Source organism: Chiloscyllium plagiosum, chromosome 19, assembly GCF_004010195.1.
Source record: "Chiloscyllium plagiosum isolate BGI_BamShark_2017 chromosome 19, ASM401019v2, whole genome shotgun sequence".
NCBI classification, from domain to species: Eukaryota; Metazoa; Chordata; class Chondrichthyes; order Orectolobiformes; family Hemiscylliidae; genus Chiloscyllium; species Chiloscyllium plagiosum.
In genome coordinates, this window is record NC_057728.1 from 35,440,549 (window position 1) to 35,454,499 (window position 13,951).

A 13,951-nucleotide genomic window follows, 5' to 3' on the forward strand; every position below is an offset into this window, starting at 1 on the left:
AAAGATATAAAAGAGGCCTAAGGGGCAAATTTTTCACGCAGAGGGTGGTACGTGTATGGAATGAGCTGCAGAGGAAATTGTGGAGGCTGGTACAATTGCAACATTTAAAAGGCATTTAGATGGGTATATGAATAGGAAGGGTTTGGAGGGATATGGGCCGGGAGCTGACAGATGGGACTAGATTGGTTTGGGATATCTGGTCGACATGGACGGGTTGGACCGAAGGGTCTGTTTCCATGCTGTACATCTCTGTGACTCTATGACACCCTTATGATCACGTCACAAAAATTGTACATGAGCCAATTCCACTTCTTCCTCACTTGGCAACCATTCCTTTGCTCTTGATGTAGGGTAATTGGATGCTATATTCATTCAGTAGTTATGGCTGATTTTCCATTCCCTATCATATTGATGATTGACTGTATTGCATCTCCCATAATCTTGCTGAGATCAGCTAACTCAGCATGGAGTGAAATTTGAAGTTGAAAACCACCTGCTTTTGATGACTTCGTAGCAAAAGTTTGGGACAAAACAAGCATTTTTTTTTTTGAGTGCAACTCCTTCTGATAAATGCTGTTTTGCAGATTTCCGAGATGACTGCCTAAAATGAGTACTAGGTTGTTAATGTAAATAAGTGAGGGGAATATAGTTTGCCTTAGACAGGACCCGAGGGCACGGCCTTCGAGTAAAGAGAAGATCTTTTTAGAATGGAGATAAGGAGAAACGTCTTCAGGCTTGTAAAACTTGTCAGTAGTGAAGCAGAAGCTGGGAAATACGCTGGTTGGAATTCTTAGGCATTGGTGCCTCTTAAGCGGTAACCAGGCAAATCTTGATACAGACTGAGAAACAATTTTGGACAATTGTCAGACCTTCCAGTTTGGTTGCATGCAATCAGCCTGCAAAAGTTTGCAGGTTGAAAAATAAACCATAACCAATTTTCATACTGGATCTCTGAAAAAGAGGAATCTTTTCAACAAATCTTTTCAGTCTCACTTTTTACTTTCACCCAATTTGAGATGAATAATTCAACGATGAGATACGATTTGCAGGTGTAGATGACACCGAGTCCTTTACGACTGCAGTTGTACACACTTCATTTAAATTTAGGCAGTAAAAATTAACATTCCTAGGATGCTTGAATTCTGATCAAGTAACTAAAAGACTGATGTTTAACTTTCTTTTGAACTTATCCAACCAATTCAGTTGTTTGTTAATGTACTGGAATAGCTGTCACAACTTTGTCTTAAGTATTCTTTTGTTTTCAGTGGCATTGGTTGCACAGCATGGGGTTTATGATCTGTGTGTGTGTCACACTGACCAATACAATCATTAATCATGGTGGATGATGGGGGTGAGGTGTGCTAGAAAGATGGCCAAACTAACATGGATGACCTGAACTTGGTATTTTGGCTTTTGTATCAGCCCTTGTGCACTTGGACAGTTTTTGTTTTGGTTGGTTGGCCAAAGTACTTCAATGAGATGAGGTCACATATAAAATCATTGTTACTTTATTGTGCAGATAGCTAAGGAATTGGAGAGTGATGGTTAGTAAAAAGAAACCATTGGCTTCACTTAAACTTGTGAATAAGAGAAATACAAAGTTTTGAATCTGTGTATCCGTGCTTTGAAACTGAGGGATGCGGGGGTGAATGAAATGATCTAAAATCCCAAAATGGCGTTGAAGATTGCTGGTAGTTGATAGATCTACAACTTAATATAGCATTTAAATTGCTATTACTTTCACCATCTTGTGAAAATGTCATCTCCTGGGACTGTAAAAAAGATGCATTAACCTTTGGCATGATTGTTAGTTACACTGGATGTTAAAATCCTAGGAAGGAAAAGAAATTGCAGGAATTCTAAAAGGATGTTGATAATTGATAAGTAACCTAATTTGTTTCTTAAATGAGGCTCTCACTGGTCTGTGGCACATACAATCAACACCAAAATTGTATCTTAAAAAAAAGCTACTTTTAGTTTCAGTGTAACCTTTGCAAATTGAGGTTTTTGACTTAAGAATAATGCAAATCCAATGTTTCAGGCCTGATTCTGGACCAAAGCAACGTAAGAGTCATGCTGCTTCCATTCAGTGTCAGTTTGAGGATTCTGGGTTTATACTCGATGGAGTTTAGAAGGATGAGGGGGTATCTAATTGAAACATCCAGAATATTGAATGGCCTGCACAGAGTAGATGTTGGGAAGATGCTTCCATTGATAGGAGAGAGTAGGACCCGAGGGCACAGCCTTCGAGTAAAAAGAAGATCTTTTTAGAATGGAGATAAGGAGAAACGTCTTCAGCCAGATGATAGTGAATCTATGGAATTCATTGCCACAGAAGGCTGTGGAGGCCAGGTCATTGAGTATATTTAATACTGAAAGATGTTTGAGTGTCAAGGGGATCAAAGGTTACAGGGAGAAAGCAGGAGAATGGGATTGAGAACTTGTCAGCCCTCTTTGAATGGTGGAGCAGACTGGATGGGCTGAATAACCTAATTTCTGCTCCTATGTCTTATGGTCTATAACAAGGCCTGGTGTGTGGGGCTTGGCATTAGAACATGGTAACTGGTGCCTTGAGCCCTAAGGTTGTTGAACTCAACATTGAGATAAGAAAGCTGTAGGGTTTCCAAGGAGAAAATGAGGTGCTACTCCTCCAGCCTGAGCTTCACTTCATTGGAGTATTGCAGCAAGCCTGAGACAGAGAGGTTGGCCAGGGGACAAGACATGTTGACGTTGCAGACAACTGAAAGCTCAGGGTCTCTTTTGCAGACAAAGTCCAAAGATATGCAGGTCAGGTGAATTGGCCATGCTAAATTGCCCATCGTGTTAGGTGCATGAGTCAGAGGGGAATGGGTCTTGCTGAATTACTCTTGGGAGGGTCGGTGTGGACTGGTTGGGCTGAAGGGCCTGTTTCCACACTGTAGGGGATCTAATCTAATCTAAATGTAGGTGTTCTGCTAGCAATCACCAGTATACGCATTGTTTCCCCACTGTTAAGCAGACCACATTGTGAGCAGTGGATATAGTGGACTAGATTGAGTGAAGTGCTGTTTCACTTGGAAGGTGTGTTTGGGACCTTGGGTACTGAGGAGGGAGGAAGTAAATGGGCAGGCGTTTGACCTTCTGCAGTCTACATTTATGGATAAATGTAGGCCATATTAATACTACCTACATCCCATTTTAAAAAAATCTCTTGGATCAACTGCACTCCTCAAGCACTTTTTTTTTTCAAAAACCTACATTCAAATAATTTAAAGTATGACTATAAGTCTGAACATTTTGAACATAACTGTTGGGCAAGCAATGATGTAGCTGACCAATGAATTCATGTATCAACCAGGCTGGACACTTTTAGGCTGAAATTGAATTCTGACACTGGAGAGACACCGCAGCTTCTAGTGAAGAAGATGTCACCTGTTTCTTTTCTAAATGCCGCTCAACAAATTACACTCGAAACTGCCATCAATTTGGTGATGGTTTGCATTTCTTGTGTTTATTCAATTTAATTTTCACTTCTGCAGGGGACTGGCACATATATTGCATAAATATGAAAATTTCTGAACTGGATACCTTTATTGGGTTTAAAATATAGTGGCTTCATCAAATGCTTAGTTAGATCCTTTTTCTAATTTGCATTTAAACAGAGACTAGTCTGCTGAGTTTCTGATCTGTATTGAATAAAAATGTGATTTATTCATACTTGCGAATTTCCCTCTTCCAGTTAAATCTTCGCCAGTAGTTTATTTTACTAGTGCCTTATTTGCATTTTATAATGGAGCAACTCAGTCATACATATTTCTTGTATTTGTATTTAACCAAAGGAATGCCAGTTCTCTCTAGTCTTTAATGTACTTTTTGTCTTTTCAAATCACTTTGCGTTTAGTGAAGCTAGAAAGTGCATTTATAGTCTTTTAATCGATGTCTTGAACTTGCATAATACCTGAAAGTGGAGATAAATTGATGAGTCAATTACTGCTTCTGCCTTCGGGGCCTAACAGTCAGTTATATTAATGATAATTAATAGACTTTAGTGAGCAACTAATTTTTCAGGAAATCAAAACAGGATGTACAAGACATGAAGGAAGTGAGTTGAGGGCTCTATTTGAAGCAGAATGTTAATGGGTGATTTTTTTTTTTCCAAAGAACACAGCATTCCTGCCTGTAGGCTTCATAGACTTCAACTCATTATCTCATTGATCTAATTTTGTAATGTTTCACTTTTGTACATTTTTTTGGGGACAGAAAACAAATTTACACATGAAACTATTCCATAAACAATACAGATATTTCACTGGATCTGTAGACAGAATGTGTGTGCAGCTCATTCATTTTTTTTCTCCTGGAACCTAAATATGCATTTGTCTCTTACAAGAATAGGTTACATGTCTACATATGACTTGGGGAATGTATGAAGCAAGGGGAGTGATCAAAAATAGAATATCCCTGAAGAAGAATATCTCTTTTTTTTTCAAGTGCATTTTGGTATGGCAGTATTCTTAATTAATTCAAATTGGGACGGAGAAAATGTATGCCACAATCCATTTCAAGTGCAGTACCTGTACAATAAACAACAAAATATATAAAACTGTCGCATATGCAACAAAGTTGTTGAAAGCTGTTGAATAAGCAAAATAGGATATAGCCTGGAGGGCATTTTTGTTTAGTATAGTTATTTTTCCCCATACTATGTGCAATATGATTATTTGACAAAAAAACCTTCAGTTATGTAAATGAATTATCTGCAGTAACTTTGCAGGTGTATTAGGATGCAATTAGACTAGTTGGCTAGATGGTTATAGGATGATGCAGAACGATACCAATAGTGCAGCTTCAATCCCTGTACTGGTTGCTATGGTTCGTGGAGGCTCTGTCCTGAACATGATGTAGAATTGTGTTCCTCAAGCCATGTAACCAGTTCTCTTCTTCCCTGCACCCTCCCCCCCACCCCCATTTTGTATGACCAATCATCTATTGTATTATTTGCCTTTATATTTGTTCATGGGATGTGGGTGTTGATGGCTAGGCCAGCATTTTTTTTTTGTTAATCTCTAATTGCCCTGTTTCTATCTTTTTAAGTAGCTTACTAGAACTATATTTGTGACCTCCTTCTGTACTTTGCTGGAATCCAAAATTATATGAGATTTAGTTTTTTTGCATGTTTAATGTTTACTATTTTGGTAACTTTTGTAGAGGACAAATACTAGAAAATCCACCACGTCCACAACTGCACCATGCTGGCCGAAAATCTTATTCTATACTTTTTGTGCTCATCTTAACACTTCAGCAATATTCATGCTGCTATCAAAAACAAATGTGCATAGACTAGGAGTTATTATTCTTGTGTGTTCACCAGCAGCAGAACTTTGTTTCTGTAAACCTGTGCTACTGCTATGCTTGCTGTGAATGGTGAACTAGGTAATCATATGACTGCCTTGTTCTGGTGAGAGCAGTAGCCTGCATCTTGAGATGTTCCCAGGAGCACACCCATGCTGTTGGTGAAACTGTCAGTCAAAAGGAAAACCAAGTTGCAGGTTAGTATTCTCAGCGCTAAGAGCCTGCAGCTGAATGAGATTGCAAATTGAGCACTTGTTCATATATAAATTCACTGGAGGCAATTTTAAGCTAACCTGTTCAATTGGTAGAATTTTGAGTTATTTACTCCCGATTTTTTTTTTTAAATTTTTAAAAAATTATCCATTCAAATCAATCCAGAGACTTGTGTGGAGTCAACATTCCACTTGATGTTAGTGGGTTTCCCAGCCAGCGAGTAAGCCTAAAGTCCCCCGATCATTGCCTATTGATGTGCTTACTAACAAGAATATGGTTTAAAGTGCAAACCTCACTTCATGACAACAAATAGAATAACCTGCCATGGAATGTCTCTCCAATTTATATTTTCCTCCTCCTGGAGTGTTGCTGAACAAAGAGACCTTGGAATGCAGGTTCACAGCTCCTGGAAAGTGGAGTCACAGATAGATAGGATAGTGAAGAAGGCATTTAGGAGGTCATGTTGTGGCTTGAACAGGACATTGGTTAGGCTACTTTTGGAATATTACATGCAATTCTGGTCTCCTTCTCATCAGAAGGATGTTGTGAAACTTGAAAGAGTTCAGAAAAGATTTATAAGGATGTTGCCGGGGTTGGAGGATTTGAGCTATAGGGAGAGGTTGAATAGGCTGGGCTGTTTTCTCTGGAGTGTCGGATGCTGAGAGGTGACCTTGTAGAGGTTTATAAAGTCATGAGGGGCATGAATAGGATAAATAGACAAAGTCTTTTCCCTGGGGTGGGGAAGTCCAGAAGTAGAGGGCATAGGTTTAGGATGAGAGGGGAAAGATATAAAAGGGACCTAAGGGGTAACTTGTTCAGGCAGAGGGTGGTACATGTATGGAATGAGCTGGCAGAGGAAGTGGTGGAGGCTGGTACAATTGCAACATTCAAACGGCATATGGTTGGGTATATGAAAAGGAAGGGTTTGGAGGGATAAGGGGTGAGTGCTGGCAGGTGGGCCTAAATTGGGTTGAGATATCTGGTCGGCATGATGAGTTGGACTGAAGGGTCTGTTTCAGTGCTGTACATCTCTATGACTCAATGATGATACTGTATTCTGAATTGCATTTTGAATTTTATTATAAAATGGTCTTTCTAGATCTCAAACTTAGTTAAAGCCATCTGAACTTTCATTGAGATAAATCTGTCAGTGAATTACTCTGTCTTGGTGAAAATAAGTATGCACTAAGTCCACTTAGTATTAAATTTAAAGAGTACACCTCAACAGAATTTTCAACTCTTCTATATTTTGAATGTTGCTAAGTGTATAGTTTGATATCCTTATGTTATAGACTTCAATGAGTGTCTGTGTAGTGTAAAATGTACAAGTTAAGCTTGATTTATGTAACACAATCCATTAACTTTGTTGTCCTTTAGACTGACACAGGGACTCTGAATTAGTTTTTGCAGTCTCAATCCACTTGATTGCATTGCAGGTATTTACACACATCTGTCCTGATGAATTTGGGTCACCTTCTTAGAATAGTATATCCTATCCTACACTCCAACGGAATGAAGAAACTTTACCACACGCTTAATATGTGAGATCTCCAAGATTCTGAATTGAAATTTCATGGAAAAATATTCATTTCTTCATTTTGGTCAACCTACACCTTAATGAGCATTAAAATAACTGAAACCAGTTTCATTTCTTGTGTTCCAATGAGCTTTCGCCATTGACCTTTTTTGTTATGAAGGTGGTTATGTTTTAGCAGTAGCATTTCTCTGCTGCTGGCTAACAAGAAGCTGCATTCTTTTGGTATTAACTGGATTTGTTCTTGTGGGAACCACTTTTTGAGCTGCACCTGCAAGCACAAGTTTTAAGAGGCAAAACATGATCTGTTAGGATAGATGAATGATTACTGTTAACTGAGGTGTGGATTTGAATTTGAGTGCCTCTATTAGGAATCTTGGAAACTATAGAGAGTGCAATTGGACTGTCCACTATAAATGCCATACGAAATTAAAGCTTACAATATCTAACTGCTACATACACATGTTTATCTACTTTGAAGGAACAAGTCACCTCGCATATTCTTACCTTTTTTCTTTTGTCCTTGTATTAGATCATAAATTGGTTTAAACATTTGAATATTTCCTTTCTTTATTTGTATATTAGACTTCATGTATACAATAATTAGACTCAAATTTTTAAGAGTATATGTGGGAAGAAGATTTGAAAGAATGTGATAATTTTCATGATCTTGGATTTATTTATTTTACTGGACTTGTTTTGTTTATTCAGACTTTCCTTTCTGCACCAGATTGCTGGGCTTCTTTAGTACAGGATCTTTGTTTTTGTCACTGTTCTGAGATCACCTTTAGTTTTGCTCTTGCCACCCTACTATCTGTGATTCTTGCTGTGATTGCAGTGCCTGTTTCTGTATGAAACTTGAGGAAGCCCCTGCTGAGGACCCCAACCACATCTGTGACTTCAACTTTACACTGTCTTTGATTCTTGGTGTGAGACAACCAAATGTCTGGAGATTTGCTTTGAGTGCTCTGAACTCTGACAGCATAGCTGGCTAAGACCGTACTGGCCTAAGGTTTATGTTGTAAAAATGACCTTAACGATATGTTAATGTCATGTTCAAACCTTAAATTAGCTACTAAGGGAAAACCTTGAATTAGTTCTCTTCAGTCAGCAAAAAATTAGAGTTCAAAGACTAAATTGGGTAACAAACTTCAATTATAAAGTCTACTTGCGTGCAATTCAAATATATGCATTGGCAAACATTTTCTTGAGTTCTCCAGATCGACTGATGTAACATCAGAAACATTGTTTAAGTGATTAAATGAGCATCCCTGATTTTTATCTAATTTACATGTACCGATAAGGATATAACCAGTGCAATTCTTTAGAATCCTTGATTTAGTTTTATTTATGTAAGTGTGATCTATTTTTAATTCAAGAATCTTGTACAAAATAAAAACTCTGGTTGAATGTAAGAAACAGTAAGTTAGTATATTAATAAAAAGAAATGATCAGAAACTTGGATGGAAGTGGAATGATCTGTGGAACATAAGTTCAAATCAAGCCCATATACATCAGCTGAAGATTTGCTGTTTGACCCTATGTGAAATCAGTTGGTTATTCCAAACTTCGAACCTGGCCTACAGGGATCTACAAACCAAAACTGGCATTGATTGGCAATTTCCCAGTGGGTGGTATAGAAATTGCAAATCAAATCTGACTGCTCAAATAGATTTTGCTCATAAGTTGAAATGGAAGCATGTTTTCGTGATAGAGCAGGGGAAGTTTTGTTTCTGCATCTGAAAAGGGAATGTTTCATGTTGGTGATATTGAATACTCAAGTGGAAAGAATTCCATTGCATAGCACAAAATGCAATCACCAAACAGTTTTTATTATTCATATAAATCATTGAAACTCTGTTTGGAAGACTTCAGTTATATTAGATAGAATCCCTGCAGTGTGGAAACAGGCCCTTCGGTCCAACAAGGCCATGTCGACCCTCCGAAGAGTAACCCACTCGGACTCATTTCCCCCTACCCTATAATTAACCCTGACTAATGCACCTAACCTATACATCCCTGAACACAAGGGCAATTTAGCATAATTAATCCACCTAACCTGCACATCTTTAGACTATGGGAGGAAACTGGAGCACCCAGAGGAAACCCACGCAGACACTGGGAGCATGTGCAAACTCCACACAGACAGTCGCCCGAGGCTGGAATTGAACCTGGGTCCCTGGTGCTGTGAGGCAGGGATGTATTGGATAAACATTTTAGATATTATCTTTAAATTGAACTACTTGCCTCATATTTGTTTCGTTAATGTGTAATTTATGATTCCAGCTAGTCACTTGCATGTGATTTCATCTTTTTCAATGCATACTCATCAACATATTAACTTTTAAGTAAAGAACTTATTTTTTATGAACTCCAACATTTGATATAAATTAAGCAAAATGGTTTATACTTGTGTGTAACATTCTGTGAAGAATGCAGAAGCCACTAAAACTTCAATGTGTCTTTTATCCAGCCTGTATACTGGTGCCTCTGGTTACTTCGAGCACAGTTCAAAAGTACTTTACAATCCTGGTCTTTTTAGAATCTTAACATGGTCAAGAAAGGAACACCCAGTTTAATCACTTCAAAATAGCATGAAATATTTCCTTGGACATATGAAAGGAAATTGAATGCTTCATTTAGTATCCCTTGCCACAGCCAGATGTACGCTGTCATAATATTTGCTTTTGGTGTTTTTGGGAATGGAACACAAAGTAGAATGTGTTTTTTTTTCTCTTTCTTTCTATCGGGATCACTGCAGTGTGAATTGAGTAAACAGGAATATTGAAATACTTCAATATTTCTGCTACCCATTATTGACATTAAATGTAGAAATATAGAAAATGGGAGTAGGAGCAAGTCATTTGGCACTTTGAGCCTCTCCACCATTGGAATTTGTCATCAAAACTCAGTACACTTTTCCCACTTTCTCTCCTTTTTTCTTTTATCCCTTTAGCTCTAAAACTATATCTAACTCTTGAAAACATTGTGTTTTGACCTCGACTGCTTCCGGTGGCAGAGAATTTCACAGGCTCCCCACTTTCTGGGTGAAGAAATTTCTCCTCCACTCGATCATACACTGTGTACCCTGTATCCTTAGACTGTGAGCCCTGATTCTGTGTTCTCTGGTTATTTGTGCCATCCTTTCTGCAGTCACCCGTTCTAATCCTGTTAGAATTTCGTAGGCTTTTATGAGATCCTGCCTCATTTTTTGAAACCTGAACTGCTCCCAGTGCTCAGATCTGCTGCTTTCTCTTGGCCAATTTGAATGTCCCCTGTAGATTTCTCAAATAATTAATTTTTACAGTAACAAAATGATCATTGTACATTACTGCTGATCAGGAAACATCTTCAATGTGTTTTAACTTAGTGTTGTCTATTATCTTGCTATTGTGTGATGACATGCTTTGATTCTCTTTCCTTCCCCCAATTACAATTTGTGGTGTAACTAGTAATTTGCATTCTGTTTTCCCCCATTGAAGATGGCTGTGTACATTGCATTCTCACCTGTCTATTCTGTGAGTTCGTCACCTTCTGCAACATTATCCTGGGACAAGCTTCCTGTGGTATCTGTACATCTGAAAACTGTTGCTGCTGTTGTGGAGCAGATGATCTTGGGGATGATTGTAACTGCCCATGTGACATGGATTGTGGCATTATGGATGCCTGCTGCGAGTCTTCGGACTGCTTGGAAATCTGTATGGAATGTTGTGGGATTTGCTTTCCTTCTTGATCATCTGGAGCAGCATGATTTCTAAAAGCAAGCTGAATAAAGTGGAGACAATGTTCATACTGTTGCCAAGACAGGAGATGTCAAAATACTCTGGTCGTGTTCAACATTGTGAAGACAAAATGGTTGCACTCTCACTTCTACATAGACCTAAAAATAACTTGTGTGGAATCTTATATCATCTCTCTATATGAATATGGACCATAGATTTGGTGATTTTGTTTTAAAAAATGTGCAGTTCGAGTTTGCAAATGTTGTTTTGTTATTAGGCAAAGGTGTTGCCATGGAACATTGTATATTAACTAACATGTATGTATGCAGTTTCAAAACCAAAGCTGTTTCTCCTCAAACCTTTGAAATGCATTCATGTTGTATGTCATTTGTGATACATACTTTTAAAAAAAATCTTTATTATATAGTTAGATTTACAATCCAGGTTCACAACTTTCTGCCTTAATTTTTCTTGATGCTTTTGGATCACATTAAAGGAATCTGTTTGGTTGTGAATTCCATTAAATACCATATTAAATTATTAAATATGCATTTTACTGTAAACTACTGTTAAGAACATTCTTTAAGTGTCTGGTTTAAAAACAAATTAAGGATTTAATTGTGTAAATGCTTTTTGATGCACTCTTAAAAACAATGATTTTTTTTTTACAAATATTCATCTCTGCTTAATTTCCTGAAGTAATTTTTTAATTGAAAACCAGATTAAGCGTACCTGCATGGGGAAAGTGGGAGGGATTTTCCATACTCTTGTTTCCTTTAATTTAAGACTTTTTTTTTCTGGAAATTTTCTGGAAACTTTATTGTGTTGAGTAATAATGGACCAAATTAAGCTGATAAAGCAATATAGTATTGCTGGATGGAAACATTTGCTTACATTTTTAAAAAGTTGTTTTTTTTTTTCCTTTTGATTTGTATGTAGCTTTATTTTGTGAGATCAACGAAAGGAAGCCAGATACATATATTTTTATGCCTTTCTGTATTTTTTTTAAAGACTAGAACATTACCCTAAGCCATGTACTAAAACAACCAACATCAAAATAAAGTAATTAGACTTTAAAGATGTGGCTATATTTTGTTCAATCCTGTGTGAATGTGTAATCTGGATTGGCAAATTGAACTTTATTGAATATTTTCTGAATTGAAGCATTATTTCTCTTCCTTAAAAAGTTAGTAACATTAAGAGGATGTGCAAATATGGGTCACACTGAACAATGAAAATGACAACTACGTAACAGCCTAAGAGTCTGACAGTGCAAATAATGAAGCCCTTGAATATTACTTCATTTGTTAGACAATAGGTACAGCTGTAAGTCTATATGTCGTCAAGGCAGCTTTGCCTTGCAAACTTTTCTTCATTTTAAAAAAAATGATCATTCATGAGTTGTGTAAGAGTAATGGATTGGTATATAATGGTTTGAGATTAAATGTTGGCTATAAAGTATCAACCTAACCCCCCACACAAGTCTGTGAGATGTGCGTTTTTATAAACAACATGAATGAATATGATTTTAAATCAATTCCTGAGGCAAAAAACGGTCTTGCAGAGAGTAGCCTTTTATTATATTAGGAATGTTGTGGCCAGTATTATTAAGTACTTTGTGTTTAAAAAGCTGATTCCAAAAAGTGAAATTTGATAGTTTGGCATTTCTCTTAGTACTTTTGGTTTGCCAACAGTACAAACCTCCTTGGTGGCTTTCTGAAAGAATATATAACTTAAGAATGGTAATCTTTATATTATACTTTATAAAATTGATTCTGTGCACACCTGAAAAGTTATTTCCTTTAACTTGCACAGCAAAACATGGGAAGAAGAGTTGGTGACTACCTTTTCATGAGCATTTAATAGATCATCACCTTCAATAAGGCTAGTCTCTGGTTATTTACCTTAGGCTTCAGGGATGCTTTTGGGCATCTTTTTGGTTGATTGGCCCATGTTTTAGGTATTTGTGAGCATGAATTTATAAAAGAAAAGTCCTTGATACTTATTCATAATGGCTGAACATAAGAATGCTGCTAGTTGTACCTTTTAAACTGGCATCACAATTAAACAGTAGCAGCAAGAGCTGTAAAGGATGTGACAGTGAAAAAGGCATTCCAAAACTGAACATTCTGCAAGTGGAGAAGCAGGATGTATTGAACAAGAAAGAGACGTTACTATTTGTGCCATCTGTTGGAGTGAGAATTGCAGCCCAATGTTAGTGTATGCACTACACTGCCCAAGGAAATTCTATAGATCACTGTGTCTATAAACTTTCATATGTTTGAATTGTTGCAAACGGCATCTAGTGGCATCAGTAAAACAGTGCAGATTTCTGTGCTTGTAGTCTGGCAAGTCACTGATGCATTCCTACAATGTATCATCTTCCTCCTGGAGGATTTCCAAAGAAATTTAAAGCATCAGGGCACTGCTTTTCCCATAATAATGGCTTCTTGCAAATTTAGGGAGGGAATGCAGTCATGGAAACCTGAATCCTTCTCTCTCCAACCATCATACCCCTCCTTTGAGTGTCAATCATCCTTTAATAGGAAATTCTTTCAATTAATCTATCAATGCTTAATATTTTGTCAGTGCATATAAAAATATGTACAGATTGTTGACCAGAAATCATAACACACACTTGTCTCCCTATTTAATACTACTCTCACTATTTGCATGGCAGGCTGGCCAGTGATGATTAGACTAACCCCTTACAAACTGATTCATGACTCTAAATGGAACCTTGACATAGGTAATGCATAGTAATTTAATGAGAGTCACAGGGTTATAAGGGCTCTGAGTAAACTATTTGCTTTCTGAAACAATGCCCAGAATTTTCCCGAACCTTCAACAAGATTGGCAATGGTCAGTGGCAAAAAATGACAAAAACTCAGATTCTTACTGTTGAGGAAAAAAAAGTCAGATGTTTTTCACCTGAGGTTTGAACGCAAAATGAGGTTATCAGTCGTGACTCGCAAAATGCCAATCTGCATGCATTAACATTTCGTTACCTATTCTTACATCATTTTATACATGGTTTTCTGTTCTTCACATGGTGGAAAAAAAGTAGGTGGCAAGGATTCTTAATGTGAAAATAAAAGCAAGTATCCTATGTCTCCAGCTTGCAGCTTACTCCTCCAGGCCTTCATCTTAG

At 37.4% G+C, this 13,951-nt stretch overlaps 1 protein-coding gene across 4 annotated transcripts in view; it reads left to right on the forward strand.

The window, feature by feature from the left end:
- The window catches only part of mdfic (MyoD family inhibitor domain containing), a 51,149-nt gene extending 39,271 nt beyond the window's left edge, over positions 1-11,878 (forward strand). For 3 of the 4 annotated variants that reach the window (XM_043709555.1, XM_043709553.1, XM_043709556.1), the window contains exon 5: positions 10,561-11,878. In XM_043709555.1, coding sequence (XP_043565490.1) covers positions 10,561-10,811 — 251 coding nt within the window. In that variant the 3' untranslated portion in view covers positions 10,812-11,878. Of the gene's footprint in view, positions 1-7,916; positions 7,949-10,560 lie in introns of those variants that run through there. The other variant, XM_043709557.1, reaches the window with a different exon arrangement.
- The last annotated feature ends 2,073 nt before the right edge of the window (positions 11,879-13,951 follow it).